Source organism: Scyliorhinus torazame, chromosome 22, assembly GCF_047496885.1.
Source record: "Scyliorhinus torazame isolate Kashiwa2021f chromosome 22, sScyTor2.1, whole genome shotgun sequence".
NCBI classification, from domain to species: Eukaryota; Metazoa; Chordata; class Chondrichthyes; order Carcharhiniformes; family Scyliorhinidae; genus Scyliorhinus; species Scyliorhinus torazame.
In genome coordinates, this window is record NC_092728.1 from 101,324,086 (window position 1) to 101,338,369 (window position 14,284).

Consider the following 14,284-nt stretch of genomic DNA (forward strand, 5'->3'; position numbering starts at 1 on the left):
CCCTGAAGGGATTGGCCTCTAGCACGGTGACCCGTGTCCAGCCCAACTGTAACCAAAAGCTCCCTCGGACGTGTGAAGCCAATATCAAACGTTCGGCTACCCCACGGCCTGATGTACTTGTGAAAATATGACAAACTTGAATTGTTTTGATTGCATGGTCTGGGTCCTGAAATGTTGACCGTCAGCATAAGATACTGGTGTTTGAAATTGAAGCAGGGATGGGGATCTGTAGGATGAGCAAATTAAGCGCTATATTCGAGGAGTGACACGTACTTATTACTAGGGTAGGACTTTGAACCGTGTTCAACGGTGTTTAAAACAGCACCTAAGCATCTCCTCTCCAAATGTCGATGAGTGTGTTGAGAAGGTGAGTCTTCCTGTAGCTAAGTTTTCCCTTGTGGGAGACAGTGGTGGAGTGGTATTATCGCTGGACGAGTAATCCAGAGACCCAGAATCATGGGGACCCGGGTTCAAATCCGCCATGGCAGATGGTGAAATTTGAATTCAATAAAAATCTGGACTAAAAGTCTAAGAGGTGACCATAAAACCATTGTCGATTGCCATGAAGACCCATCTGCTTCACTAATATCCTTCAAGGTGGCATGGTGTTTAGCACTGCTGCCTCAGAGCGCCAGGGACCAGGGTTCGATTCAGATCATGGGCGCCTGTCTGTGTGGAGTTTGCACTTTCTCCCCCCCCGTGTCTGCGTGGGTTTCCTCCGGGTCCTCCGCTTTACTCTCACAGTCCAAACATGTGCAGATTAGATGGATTGACCATGATAAATTGCCCCTAAGTGACCAATGGTTAGTTGGGGTGACAAGGTTGCAGGGGAGTGGGCCTAGGTAGGCTGCTCTTTTTGAGGGTCGGTGCAGACTTGATGGGTCGAATGGCCTCCTTCTGCACTGTAGGGATTCTATAAATCTATAAATTTGCCATTCCTCAACCTGTCCAACTAGGATTCTTAGGGACAAGGGAATCAGTGCGGATAATCCTGTGGGATTGGATGGCACACATGTTGAATTGCTCATCATCAAAAGATGTATTAAGATGTGACAAGCATAGAAAAGAAGAAAATTCTTGTTGACAGGAAAGTTGCACGATTAATGAGGCTGACTAATAAGTAATTACCTGTTAGTAATTTTCAATCACTAGCAGTAGAGAAAGTCGTCTACAGTCGCAATTAGTCAAACTGACAATCCGTTGTACCAAGGATTTCACCAGTTATCTTGAAAAAACGCATTACCATCAACATTTAACTGTGTCTTTTGTGATTTCAGTTGTTCTGTAGTTTGTGATATACCAAGGGAGGTGTTTTTAAAAATTCATTCATGGGACATGGGTGTTGCTGGCAAAGCCAGCATTTATGGTCCATCCCTAATTGCCCTTGAGAAGGTGGTGGTGAATTGCCTTCTTAAACCGCTGCAGGCCATGTGGTGTAGGTACACCCACAGTGCTGTTAGGGAGGGAGTTCCAGGATTTTGACTAAGCGACAGTGAAGGAACAGCCTTCACCTGTTGCTCTGATTTTACTGGACTGTTGGTATTGCAGATTTGCAAGGTGCTGTCCAAGTAACTTTACTGAGTTCCTGCAGTACATCCTGAATATGGCACGTATTGCAGCCACTGTGTACCGCTGTTGGAATGAGCGAGCACTTAATAGTGGATGGGGTGCCAGTCAAGTGAGCCGTTCTACATTGTGTCAAGCTTCACTGGGTGCCTCTGGGGTGTACTCATCCAGGCAAGTGGAGAGTATTCCGTCACACTTCCTGACTTGTGTCTTATGGTGGAAAGGCTTTGGGCTCCTTCGATGAAGCAAACCTGCAAGGTACATAATCTAACCTAACATTCAACATCTTTTGTTAACAGTTGGTGTCGTCAAAACCAAGACGCTAAGCGTTTCTCTAAAAAAAAATAGTTTATTGACTTTGTCCAATCTTACAGCTCTCCTCACACATACCCAGTGTCCCAGCTATCCCCTCTTTATATGCTTTTTGACTACCAATAAAGTAAGCAAATTGACTTGGGTGGTTGTTTTTGACCGGTGCAGATGCGAGGGGCCTTTTCTGTGTTTCTGTACTGTCGACCTCCATGACTAATTGACAGGCGCATACCCTATTCAGGATATTTCTGACCGATCTCAAACTGCACACTATTCCTGTTTTAGGTGAACACGACAAATATTGCACTACTGAAAGACTGCTCCCCTATAACACTCTTTGTATTAACCAGGGGAGCCCCCCCCCATTTATACATGCTCCAGGTACCTAATTAAACAATGCCCTTCACCTGTGCACCCTAACAGTATAATTAACATACCATGAACATCTTCTACCAGCAGTCTATCTTGAGTTGACATTTCCAAGGCCCCAACACCACCTGTTCCATAACATTTGACTTGGTTCCAGACATATGTATCCTTGTACCTTTCAACCCTGTTCTGAATTAGAAATTCAGCTGCTGTCCTGTAAACCGCCTCTCTGCAATAAAACACAGTTGGACACAGTTATGGAAATAGCCCTGTATTCTCTTTCAGACAATTAACCCGATCAAATTTACAAATAACTTTCTTTGTGCAGCAAAAGATAAGGAGTACTGTTTCAGCTCGAATGGTGAAAAACTTTGTTATAGAGAGTTATGACTGATGAACGAGTTTAAACCGAGCTCTGTAGAATGTTTTTTTCCCAACGTGAGAGAAAACCAGGGCGAGATAGCAACTGTTTTCAGTGACAGGAGAACGTGAGAATCGCTTTATTTCATCTCTGACTGCACAATGGGGTCCGTTGCCACGAAACCGGGACTAAGATGTTATTTTTGGTTGTTTGGACAGGGTCGGAGAGGGGAGAGCCTGTTGGAGTCTGGGAAATGCGTACGTGTCGCTCGGAAGCCATGAGCAAGGGCTACATTTCGCTTTACGGCATCTGGAAATCTCCAGAGAGGTAAGAAACCTTCAGAGCTGCTTCGTAGAGTCACACAGCGCAGAAGGCGGTCAATTTTCCCATTTCCCTTGTGCCGTCTCTTTGACAGTGCAGTCCATCTCGCCATACTCCCACATCTGTGCAAACCTCCCTCCTTCAAATAGGATCCAATTCCCTTTTGAAAGTTATTTTGAATCTGCCTCCCGTGCTTTATCAGACAGTGCTTTGCAGATCTAAACTCACAGTGTGGAACAAGTTTCATCTTGTCCCTGGTTCTTTTTTCAAATTAACCTAAATCTGTGACCTCTGGTCACTGGCTGTTCTGCCAGTGGAGATAGGTCCTCCTTATTTAGCCTGGTCAAAGCCACTTTTGTAATTTTGAACATTCTAATGGAACTGAAATTAAAAGCTAGTCTCAGTTATAGTGATCATGGATTTGGATTTTGTTTATTGTCACGTGTGCCGAGATACAGTGAGAAGTCTTTTTATGCGAGCAGCTCAACAGATCAGGAAGTACATGAAAAGAAAAGGGAATAAAAGAAAATACATAACAGGGCAACACAAGGTTTACAATGTGAAAAATGAAAATCGCTTACTGTCACAAGTAGGCTTCAAATGAAGTTACTGTGAAAAGCCCCTAGTCGCCACATTCCGGCGCCTGTTCGGGGAGGCTGTTACGGGAATTGAACCGTGCTGCTGGCCTGCCTTGGTCTGCTTTCAAAGCCAGCGATTTAGCCCTGTGCTAAACAGCCCCTACATGTGAGATGTAGAGGAAAGGATTGCAAAGGTGATTCTGGATAGGAGCGAAAGCAACAGGGTAGTTGTTATGGGGGACTTTAACTTTCCAAGTATTGACTGGAAATGCTATAGTTCGAAGACTTAAGATGGGTCCGTTTTTGTCCAATGTGTGCAGGAGGGTTTCCTGACACAGTATGTAGATATGCCAACGAGAGGCGAGGCCATATTGGATTTGGTACTGGGTAATGAACCAGGACAGGTGTTAGATTTGGAGGTAGGTGAGCACTTTGGTGATAGTGACCACAATTCGATTAACAAACAAAGAACAAAGAAATGTACAGCACAGGAACAGGCCCTTCGGCCTTCCAAGCCCGTGCCGACCATGCTGCCCGACTAAACTACAATCTTCTACACTTCCTGGGTCCGTATCCCTCTATTCCCATCCTATTCATGTATTTGTCAAGATGCCCCTTAAATGTCACTATCGTCCCTGCTTCCACCACCTCCTCCGGTAGCGAGTTCCAGGCACACACTACCCTCTGCGTAAAAAACTTGCCTCGTACATCTACTCTAAACCTTGCCCCTCTCACCTTCAACCTATAATTACGTTTACTTTAGTGATGGAAAGGGCTAGGTATATACCGCAGGGCAAGAGTTATATCTGGGGGAAAGGCAATTATGATGCGATGAGGCAAGACTTATGATGCAATGGGCCAAGAAGGAGCGGAGCAGTAAGTGGGACAATGCAGAGATCCGAATATACCCGGACTGGAGCACGGAGGTTGCTAAGCGGAGAGCGGGTTTCAACCGGGCCAAAGCGGTGCTGCATCGGAAAGGAGTGAAATTTGGAATGCTGCAGCCAGCGCGACTGTGAGTCACATACAAGGGCCAACACTACTACTTTGAAACGCCTGAAGAGGCGTGGACCTTTATACAAACTGAAAAGTTGGACTCTAACTGAGGGTTTGTGAGGATGGGGGGTGTTTGAGGGTTGAAGTATGATGGTTGTTGTATATAGGGGGTCAACCACGCGCAGGAAATGTATATGGGCTAGGGGAGAGAGACAAGGCCGCGACAGGAGCTGCGCCAGAGGGAGCGGGGCAGGCTTTGGAAAGCGTGGTTTTTTTTTTCCCGCGCACGGGAAGAAAGGCGGGAAGGGGAACGAAGGAACGTATATTGATTGGGAGACTCCCACACGGGGGGTCAAAGGGACGGCGGGGGAATCCGGGGTCAGCAGGTGTCAGCTGACTTACGGGAGTGATATGGGGGGAGCAAACAGCTAGACGGGTCTAGCGGGGGGGAGGAGAGGGGGGGAAGGGGGAGGAGAGGGGGGGAAGGGGGAGGAGAGGGGGGGAAGGGGGGAGGAGAGGGGGGGAAGGGGGGAGGAGAGGGGGGGAAGGGGGAGGAGAGGGGGGGAAGGGGGGAGGAGAGGGGGGGAAGGGGGGAGGAGAGGGGGGGAAGGGGGGGAAGGGGGAGGAGAGGGGGGGAAGGGGGAGGAGAGGGGGGGAAGGGGGGAGGAGAGGGGGGGAAGGGGGAGGAGAGGGGGGAAGGGGGAGGAGAGGGGGGGAAGGGGGAGGAGAGGGGGGGAAGGGGGGAGGTGGGAAGGAGAGGGGGGGAGGGGGGGAGGTGGGAAGGAGAGGGGGGGAAGGGGGGGAGGTGGGAAAGAGAGGGGGGGAGGAGGTGGGAAGGAGAGGGGGGGAAGGGGGGGAGAAGGGGGTAAGGGGGGGGGGGGGGAGGGCAGGGGGAAAGGGTTGCTGCTGCACTGACCGAAAGGGAATGGGACACAGAAGAGGTGGTCGGGACGGAGGTCCCCCGGCTGGGGGACTGGAGGGCGAGGGAGAGGCGGACACGGGACTGGCCCAGAAAAGGAGATTGGGGGGGGGGGGGGGTGAGAGCCCCTCCACTCCGGCTGATAACGTGAGGGGCCTGAATGGGCCGGTGAAGAGGGCTCGAGTGTTCGTGCACTTGAAGTGACTGAAGGCAGACGTGGCAATGCTCCAAGAGACACACCTGAAGGTGGCGGACCAGGTCAGGTTAAGAAGGGGATGGGTAGGACAGGTATTTCACTCGGGACTGGACGCGAAAAATAGAGGGGTGGCAATTTTGGTGGGAAAGCATGTGTCATTTGAGGCCAAGACTATCGTAGTGGATAATGGAGGGAGATATGTGATGGTGAGTGGTAGGTTGCAAGGGACGTGGGTGGTGTTGGTAAATGTATACGCCCCGAACTGGGATGATGCTGGATTCATGAAGCGCATGTTGGGGCGCATTCCGGACCTGGAGGTAGGAGGCCTGATAATGGGAGGGGACTTCAATACAGTGCTGCACCCAGCACTGGACCGCTCCAGATCAAGGACGGGAAAGAGGCCGGCGGCGGCCAAGGTGCTCAGGGGGTTTATGGATCAGATGGGGGGAGTGGACCCATGGAGGTTTGCAAGACCGCAGGCCAGGGAATTTTCTTTCTTCTCCCACGTGCACAAGGCATACTCCCGGATAGATTTCTTTGTTCTGGGCAGGGCGCTCATCCCGAGGGTGGAGGGGACAGTGTATTCGGCCATAGCATTTTCGGACCACGCCCAGCACTGGGTGGAAATGGGGCTGGGAGACTTTTAACGAGGCAAGAGAGGAGGGGACCCTGCCCCCGACAATGTCGGAGGCGACAATTTCCTTGATTCTAAAGCGAGACAAGGACCCACTGCAATGTGGATCGTACAGGCCGATTTCGCTCCTCAATGTGGACGCTAAGTTATTGGCAAAAGTGCTGGCCACGAGGATTGAGGACTGTGTCCCGGGGGTGATTCATGAGGACCAGACGGGATTCGTAAAGGGCGGGCAATTAAACGCTAATGTGCGGCAGCTCTTAAACGTGATAATGATGCCATCGGAGGAGGGATAGGCGGAGATAGTGGCAGCTATGGACGCGGAAAAGGCCTTTGACCGAGTAGAGTGGGAGTACCTCTGGGAGGTGTTGCGTAGGTTTGGGTTCGGGGGAGGGTTTATCAGCTGGGTTAAGCTCCTTTACAGAGCCCCGGTGGCGAGTGTAGTGACGAAAGAGGGATAGGGGACCTACCGCTGAGGAGGGCGGTGGGGAGTTTTCGGTATCTCTGGATCCAGATAGCCAGGAGTTGGGGGGCCCTACATAAACTGAATCTGACGAGGTTGGTGGACCAAATGGAGGAGGACTTCAAAAGATGGGACGTGTTGCCGCTCTCGCTGGCGGGTAGAGTGCAGTCGGTAAAAGTGGTGGTCCTTCCGAGGTTTTTGTTTGTGTTTCAGTGCCTTCCCATCGTGATCACCAAGGGCTTTTTCAAGAGTGTAGGTAGGAGTATTATGGGGTTTGTGTGGGCGAATAAGACCTCGAGGGTAAGGAGAGGGTTCCTGGCACGCAGTAGGGACCGAGGAGGGTTGGCGCTGCCAAAGCTAGGGAGCTACTACTGGGCAGCAAATGTGGCGATGATCCGCAAGTGGGTTATGGAGTGAGAGGGGGCGGCATGGAAGAGGATGGAGATGGCGTCCTGTAAAGGAACGAGCTTGGGGGCGTTGGTGACGGCACCGCTGCCGTTCTCGCCATCAAAGTATACCAGGAGCCCGGTGGTGGCGGCAACGTTAAGGATCTGGGGCCAGTGGAGACGGCACAGGGGTGCAGTGGGAGCCTCGGTGTGGTCCCCGATCAGGGGTAAACACCAGTTTGTCACGAGGAAGATGGACGGGGGGTTCCAGGGCTGGCATCGGGCGGGGATTAGAAGGGACTTTTGTGAGCCTAGGGGCACTGGAGGAGAAGTTTGAGTTACCCCCGGGAAATGCATTTAGATATATGTAGGTGAGGGCTTTTGTGAGGCGACAGGTCAGGGAATTCCCGTTGCTCCCGGCACAAGAAGTTCAAGACAGGGTGATCTCGGGTGTATGGGTCGGGGAGGGCAAGGTTTCGGCAATACACCAAGAGATGAAAGAAGAGGGGGAAGCGCTAGCAGAAGAGTTGAAGGGTAAATGGGAGGAGGAGCTGGGGGAGGAGATCGAGGAAGGTCTGTGGGCGGATGCCCTAGATAGGGTTAATTCCTCCTCCTCATGTGCCAGGCTCAGCCTGATACAATTTAAGGTGGTTCACAGAGCGCACTTGAGAGGGGGGGAGGTTGAGTAGGTTCTTTGGGGTAGAGGACAGACGTGGAAGATGCTCAGGGAGCCCTGCGAACCATGTCCATATGTTTTGGTCATGCCCGGCACTGGAGGGCTTCTGGAGAGGAGTGGCGGGAGCAATATCTCAGGTGGTGAAAGTCCGGGTCAAGCCAAGCTGGGGGCTGGCAATATTTGGAGTAGTGGACGAGCCGGGAGTGCAGGAGGCGAAAGAGGCCGGAATTCTGGCCTTTGTGTCCCTAGTAGCCCGGCGAAGGATCTTGCTAATGTGGAAGGAGGCGACGCCCACCAGCGTGGAGGCCTGGATAAACGACGTGGCTGGGTTCATAAAGCTGGAGAGGATTAAGTTTGCCTTGAGAGGGTCTGCGCAGGGGTTCTACAGGCAGTGGCAACCGTTCCTAGACTATCTCGCGGAGTGTTAGAGGAAGGTCGGTCAGCAGCAGCAGCAACCCTGGGGGGGGGGGGGTGGAATGGGGTATTGCCTGAGGGGATGGAGGAGCAGGAGATAACATGAAGGGTGGGGGAAACTGGCACGTGCGGGAGAGAGCCAGTGTATAAAGCTATGTAAATATGCCATTTTGCCATGTATAATCTTGCTCAGTGCGATTTCGTGTTATTTTGTTACGGGGGGGGGGGGGGGGTGGTTATTGTTTGTAAGGGGAAAAAATTGTGTTGGTAAAAACTTTAATAAATATATTTTTAAAAAAACATTGCCTCTGGTCCCAATGAGGTCTCATGGCGTCTGGTCAAACTTGGGCAAAGAAACCTCCTGCTACTTACCACATGCTCCCCCTCCCTTCTTCCCACAATACCTCAGCTGATGAATCAGTATTCTTTCATGTCGGGTGGCAAGGGCACAGAATGTACTCTCGGCACCAAGAGTGGTTTGGTAGCACCACTAATGATTGGAACTGGATGAGTCGTAAAGGATAAAGCAGCGAGACTGAATCTGCGGTAGGTGGGGAGGGAGCCAACAGGAGGAAGAAGCCTCTTCATACCAATGGAACTCATCCATACCAATCTACCCGTTACAGATGCATCTGCCCTTGACTGTATTTTTAGAGTGACCACTGCACAGTGCTTGTAGAGATGAAATCATCTTCACATTGAGGCTACGCTCCACGATGTTAGGAGACACTACTGCCACGCTCGATGGGATAGATTTTGAATTGATCGAGCAAAACTGGGCATTCATGAGATGCTGTCGGCCATCAGCAGCAGCAGAATCGTACATAACCACAATCTGTAACCTCGTGACTCAGCATATCTCCCACCAAGCCAGGGGATCAGCTTTGGATCAATGAAGAGTGCAGGAGAGCATGCCTGGAGCAGCGGCAGGCGCATACCAGAAAATGAGGTGCCATCTGCAACACAGGACTACTTGCATACCGTGCAATCTTTTAATGTTAGAGTACGTTTAGAGTACCCAATTCATTTTTTTCCAATTAAGGGCAATTTAGCGTGTTCAATCCACCTACCTTGCACATCTTTGGGTTGTGGGGGCGAAACCCACGCAAACGCGGGGAGAATGTGCAAACTCCACACAGTGACCCAGAGCCGGGATCGAACCTGGGACCTCGGCGGCGTGAGGCAGCAGGTCTAACACACTGCGCCACCGTGCCTTGGTTTTTAATGTCTTTCCCAAAAGACGACACCTCTGACAATGCAGCACTCGCTCAGTCCAGCGCTGAGGCGTTAAATGAAATTCCGTCCTCAGTTCCTCAAATGGATCTTAAACCCAGAGGGTCAGAGGTGGAAATACTGCCAACTGAGCTGAGATGAAGCCAAAGCTTTCTTTCCCACTGTATTGAAAAGGCTTTTGAATGTATTAACACCAAGCGTTTGGTTCTTTCCAATGTGCTTAAATTGGCACACTGTGCGCAATTATTATACAATGTGCCAATTCAAAATCATGTCCTGAATAATTTGGACAAGATCAGTGGTTTCAGACAAAGGACAACTCATGACTAAGGGGAGGATTAGCAATTCTCCGTGTAAAGCGAAAGGTAGATTTAGAATTCTCAATATTGTGCAGGAGAAATGGAAACTGGGTGAATGAAAAAAGCCCTTGTCCAGCTTGTGAGCAGATTGTTGGAGCTGAACCCAGAGTGCCCTGAAATAACCTTGCTCCGAGCTTCGCTTGGCAAGAAAAATGTTGGAAATTCCGTGCTGGAAAACAACATTTTAGCCCGACTCCAGTGGGACAACCTTAATATCAATTAAGACTGCACGATCCGCAGTAACCTTAATTGGGGCAAAACCCATTTCCAATCCCTTTAGGCTGCATAACTACCGTTTCGTAGTTAAAGAGCTGTGATCAGTCATGTGGAGAAACTGATTACATTCGCACCACTTGGTTGGCTCACAGCTGCCAAGATAAACAAGTTCGATAGACACCAACTCAGCGCAATCATTAGTGATGAGCAAATTGGGCAGCAGATGGGTATTCACCTGTGCTGAAGTGTTTGATGTAAATGAGCTTCAATGGTCCGGACCAAAAAAAGGACGGTGCCATCTGCCTGCTCTGCCCAAAGTGGGAAGTCGCTATCGCACAAGCCCTTGCAGGGTTTGAGGACCCGTTTCATTCCTCAAAACACTTGGCCTTTTGATGACCTTGGGACGTCCCATGGCACTTCACAGCCAATGAATTACTTCTTTGAAGTGTAGCCGCTGTTGCTCCTGGGCAACATGGCTGCCCATCTCCACACAGCAAGTTTCTCCCCAAACAACATTGGTCATTTGCTTTGGTGGTGGAGGTGTGGGAATTTGCGAAGAACAGTCCGTCTGGAGATTGTTTTATTGAATGTAGCCGTGTACTAAACTTGACACGTTGAGCTTAGCTCTGACTTGGCACGAAAATACAAAATCTGTGGCAACATCAAATAATGTCATTGATATAGTTTGATGCTTGTATAAAATGGCAAGCTGACTCTCGTATTTCTTCCACACCACATGATTTATTCAGGACTAAGGCTTCTAGTTCCTCAATCCAGAACTCACCACAATAACACTCCAAAAACGAAAAAAAAAAACAATACGTCTGAATTCGTTCCAGAGCCGGTTGCACAAATCATTTTTTAAAAAATTTGTTCATGGAAAGTGAGGCCAGCAAGGCCAGCGTTTGCTGCCCACCTCTAATTGCCCTTAGACGGGGTTAGGGAGCTGTCTTCTTGAACTGTTGCTCTTTTTGAACTGTTGCCCAGTGGTTCCGAAGATATGGTGATGCAAGTATTCCAAGTCATGTTTCCAGGGCAATTTGCAGGTGGTGGTGTTCCTATGCGTTTGCTGCCCTTGTCCTGCCAGGTGGTAGATGTGGAAGGTGCTTTCGAAGAAGGCTTTGCAAGTTGCTGCAATGCATCTTGTAGCTTGGTGCCACTGTGCGCCAGTGGCGGAGGGAGTCTCTGTATAACTTGATGATTGGGTGCTGATCAAAAGGGGACTGCTTTGTCCTGGATGGCGTCGAGCTTCTTGATTTGTTGTCGGAAGCTGGACTCAACCAGACATTTGCAGATTACCCCTTCGCACCCCTGACTTGTGCCTTGTAGATCATGATAAATAAATGAAAATTGGCTTTCTGGCCTCAACTTGCTATTCCCCTTGTTGGCATCTAAATTCCTCTGTCTAGTGAAGGGTTACAGAACTGAAGCCAAGAACACATATTTCTGTCTGAGCAGTAGCTGTAAAGTGTCATTGAGCAAGACCTTTAAACTGCCCAGATAACACTTAAGCACAGTTGCAGGAATGTTGCATATTGTTTGTTAGAATCATAGAATTTACAGTTCAGAAGGAGGCCATTCGGCCCATCGAGTCTGCACCGGCTCTTGGAAAGAGCACCCTATCCAAACCAACACCTCCACCCTATCCCTGTAACCCAGCAACCCCACCCAACACTAAGGGCAATTTTGGACACTAAGGGCAATTTATCATGGCCAACCCACCTAACCTGCACATCTTTGGACTGTGGGAGGAAACCAGAGCACCCGGAGAATGTGCAGACTCCGCACAGTCAGTGACCCAAGCCGGGAATCGAACCTGGGACCCTGGCGCTGTGAAGCAATTGTGCTAACCACTATGCTACCGTGATGCCCAAATTTTCAACTTCACTCCTCATTTGGCAGCAAATTGATGGAGAAAGAAGCCATGTAGAAGGTAACAAGCAGTGCTAAAACATCACTCCTGCTTTTGTTGGTCGCCACTAAACTCAAATGAAAAGACATTCTGCAGGATGTTAAAAAATATTTCATTCTATGCTGGTAATAAGACCATAAGTCTGCAGGATGTTAAAAAATGTTTTTAATATATTTCATTCTCTGCTAGTAATGACGTGGAGTTGCTGGTGTGGGGATGTCACAGTGAGAAGTCTTACAACACCAGGTTATAGCCCAACAGGTTTATTTGGAATCACTAGCTTTCGGGGTGTAGCTACTTCATCAAGTGAGTCTACGCACCTGACGAAGGAGGTACGCTTCGAAAGCTAGTGATTCCAAATAAACCTGTTGGACTGTTGTAAGACTTCTTACTATGCTATAATGTAATGGTACCTTTTTAACATCACACCCAAAAATAGCTTGCAATTACCCCTTAAACAGTACTCCTCAATACATCTCAAATACCAATGTCACAGAGAAATACTTGCTTGACAGAGTTATTCTTTGAGAACGAGATCTCTTAACACTGCTTTATAGAACAGATCTGAACCCAGTCAGACTCATCCAGGAACTCTGGCTGTATGACTTCAAAGCTGTTTCAACTGGCTTGTTTCAGATCCCCCTTGTCCTCAGACAAGCCTGCACTGTTTTAAATACCGTTAATCTATTTTACTAATTTACAGTGCGAGCAGAACTGTTTCACTGTGCACACAGCTTCAGCCAGATCAGAACTGAACTGAAAATGCTTTCTCAAACAGACTGCTGCCTTATGTCCATGCAGCAATAACGTTATCTCACCAAGCTGAAAACTGACTCCCTTAAACAAAACACAACTGCATTAGCCCAAGATTTTTTACAACGGCTAATTGCAACCCAGCTCCTAAAATATACTTGCCTATCAAAGTAGGTATTCTTTCAGAACATGACTGCAGCAGTCAGCCACACTCTAACCCAAACTTTTAACCTTAACTTCACCAAATACATCTAATACAACATATCTGAAATTCGTACATTCATCACAACGTCTGGTCACGCTCTCGGTAAAATGCTTCAAGCTATGGACGCATCAGGGAGCCAATCCAATGCAGACCCCAGGAATTTTAGCATCCCCCCGTCTTCCAGCTCTCCTCTTCCCGGAGCTGGTAAAATTCAGGTCCTTGATGTCCAGCTGTTTTGAATTCATCACCCTCCACATGATGAAGATCCAACCTGGTTGATGATAAATGAAAGACGCTTGCTGAAAGGGGTTTCTTGTGCCAGCAACTGCTTTGTAAATTTACTTCCACCGCAGCCATGGTTTTGTACCATTGACTTGACTGCACCTGCGAACAGATTCTGGCCTTCTGCTCTTCTGCACCTTTCCTGGGTGACGCTGGAAAGTGCAGGGGAAGAATGAAGCAGCACGTGTCCTCAACGCAGTCAACTTTTCACATGTTTAAATTAGTAACTCCAATCCCGTGGCTATGAACTTTTGGACGCATAATTGTTCTGCTATTTGTGGTAACACATTAATTAATCACGGTAATTACAGCTAAATTACATGTGCAGAATTGGGTTAATTAGGAACTGATTCAGTTGGTGACGAACCGAACCAAGCCACTCGCTGTAATGTTGAGCATGTATTGGTTATAAGGAAGAACTTGGTCTCTATAATTGGAACTCCTTTTAGCTGGTGCGCTGCAGGTCGACTGCGCTGGTGAAATTTTGCCCGTCAAGCAGAAGGTCGAGGGGTACAGGGGCCACAATCGCAGGTGGCAAACAACACACATTCTGCCACGAGAGAGCCAAGTCGCAGAACAGCACAACAAACAGCTGGTGAGCAACGGACTGACGTAGGAGTGGTTTCAAGACCTGTGTATTGAGTCAGCTTCCATGTGGGGTTATTCCCTGTGGCTCAGCTCAGTACAGAGAGGAGCAAACACAACAACCTGGATAAAGATGGCTTATTTAATCAAGCTTGTTACGTGTATATGGAGAACAGACTAGGTATCGGCCAAGACCTGTTCTGCCGAACAAAGACCCGAACACAGTACTTATACAACGTTCAAAAATCAATAGGCCACCCCAGTTGGTCGCGATCCAGTCCCTGAAGCTGCTACTTTTAAACTTATCCAATAAAATCGCAAGCAGTGTTTAATCTTCACCCAATAGAATTGCAAGCAGCGCATGATTGATCCTCATCCTGACAGCTGTGTACAATCCCAGCAGCCTGTGCTGACTGTTTGTGAGAAGCAGAACAACAGAACCAGCACCATGGATTGTTTCACAAAGACAAAATATCAGAAGTAATGTCCTTTTGGTCAAGTGAGCTATCCTAAATCCCATTTGATTACTTATTACTGCTATGTCCTAA

The 14,284-nt window shown here is 48.8% G+C and overlaps 1 protein-coding gene across 7 annotated transcripts in view; it reads left to right on the forward strand.

Moving 5' to 3' along the window:
- Positions 1-14,284, forward strand: part of LOC140399277 (G-protein-signaling modulator 1-like) — a 386,887-nt gene that overhangs the window by 255,216 nt on the left and 117,387 nt on the right. For all 7 annotated transcript variants that reach the window (XM_072488747.1, XM_072488745.1, XM_072488750.1 and 4 more), the window contains one exon: positions 2,827-2,935. In XM_072488747.1, coding sequence (XP_072344848.1) covers positions 2,827-2,935 — 109 coding nt within the window. The remainder of the gene's footprint in view (positions 1-2,826; positions 2,936-14,284) is intronic.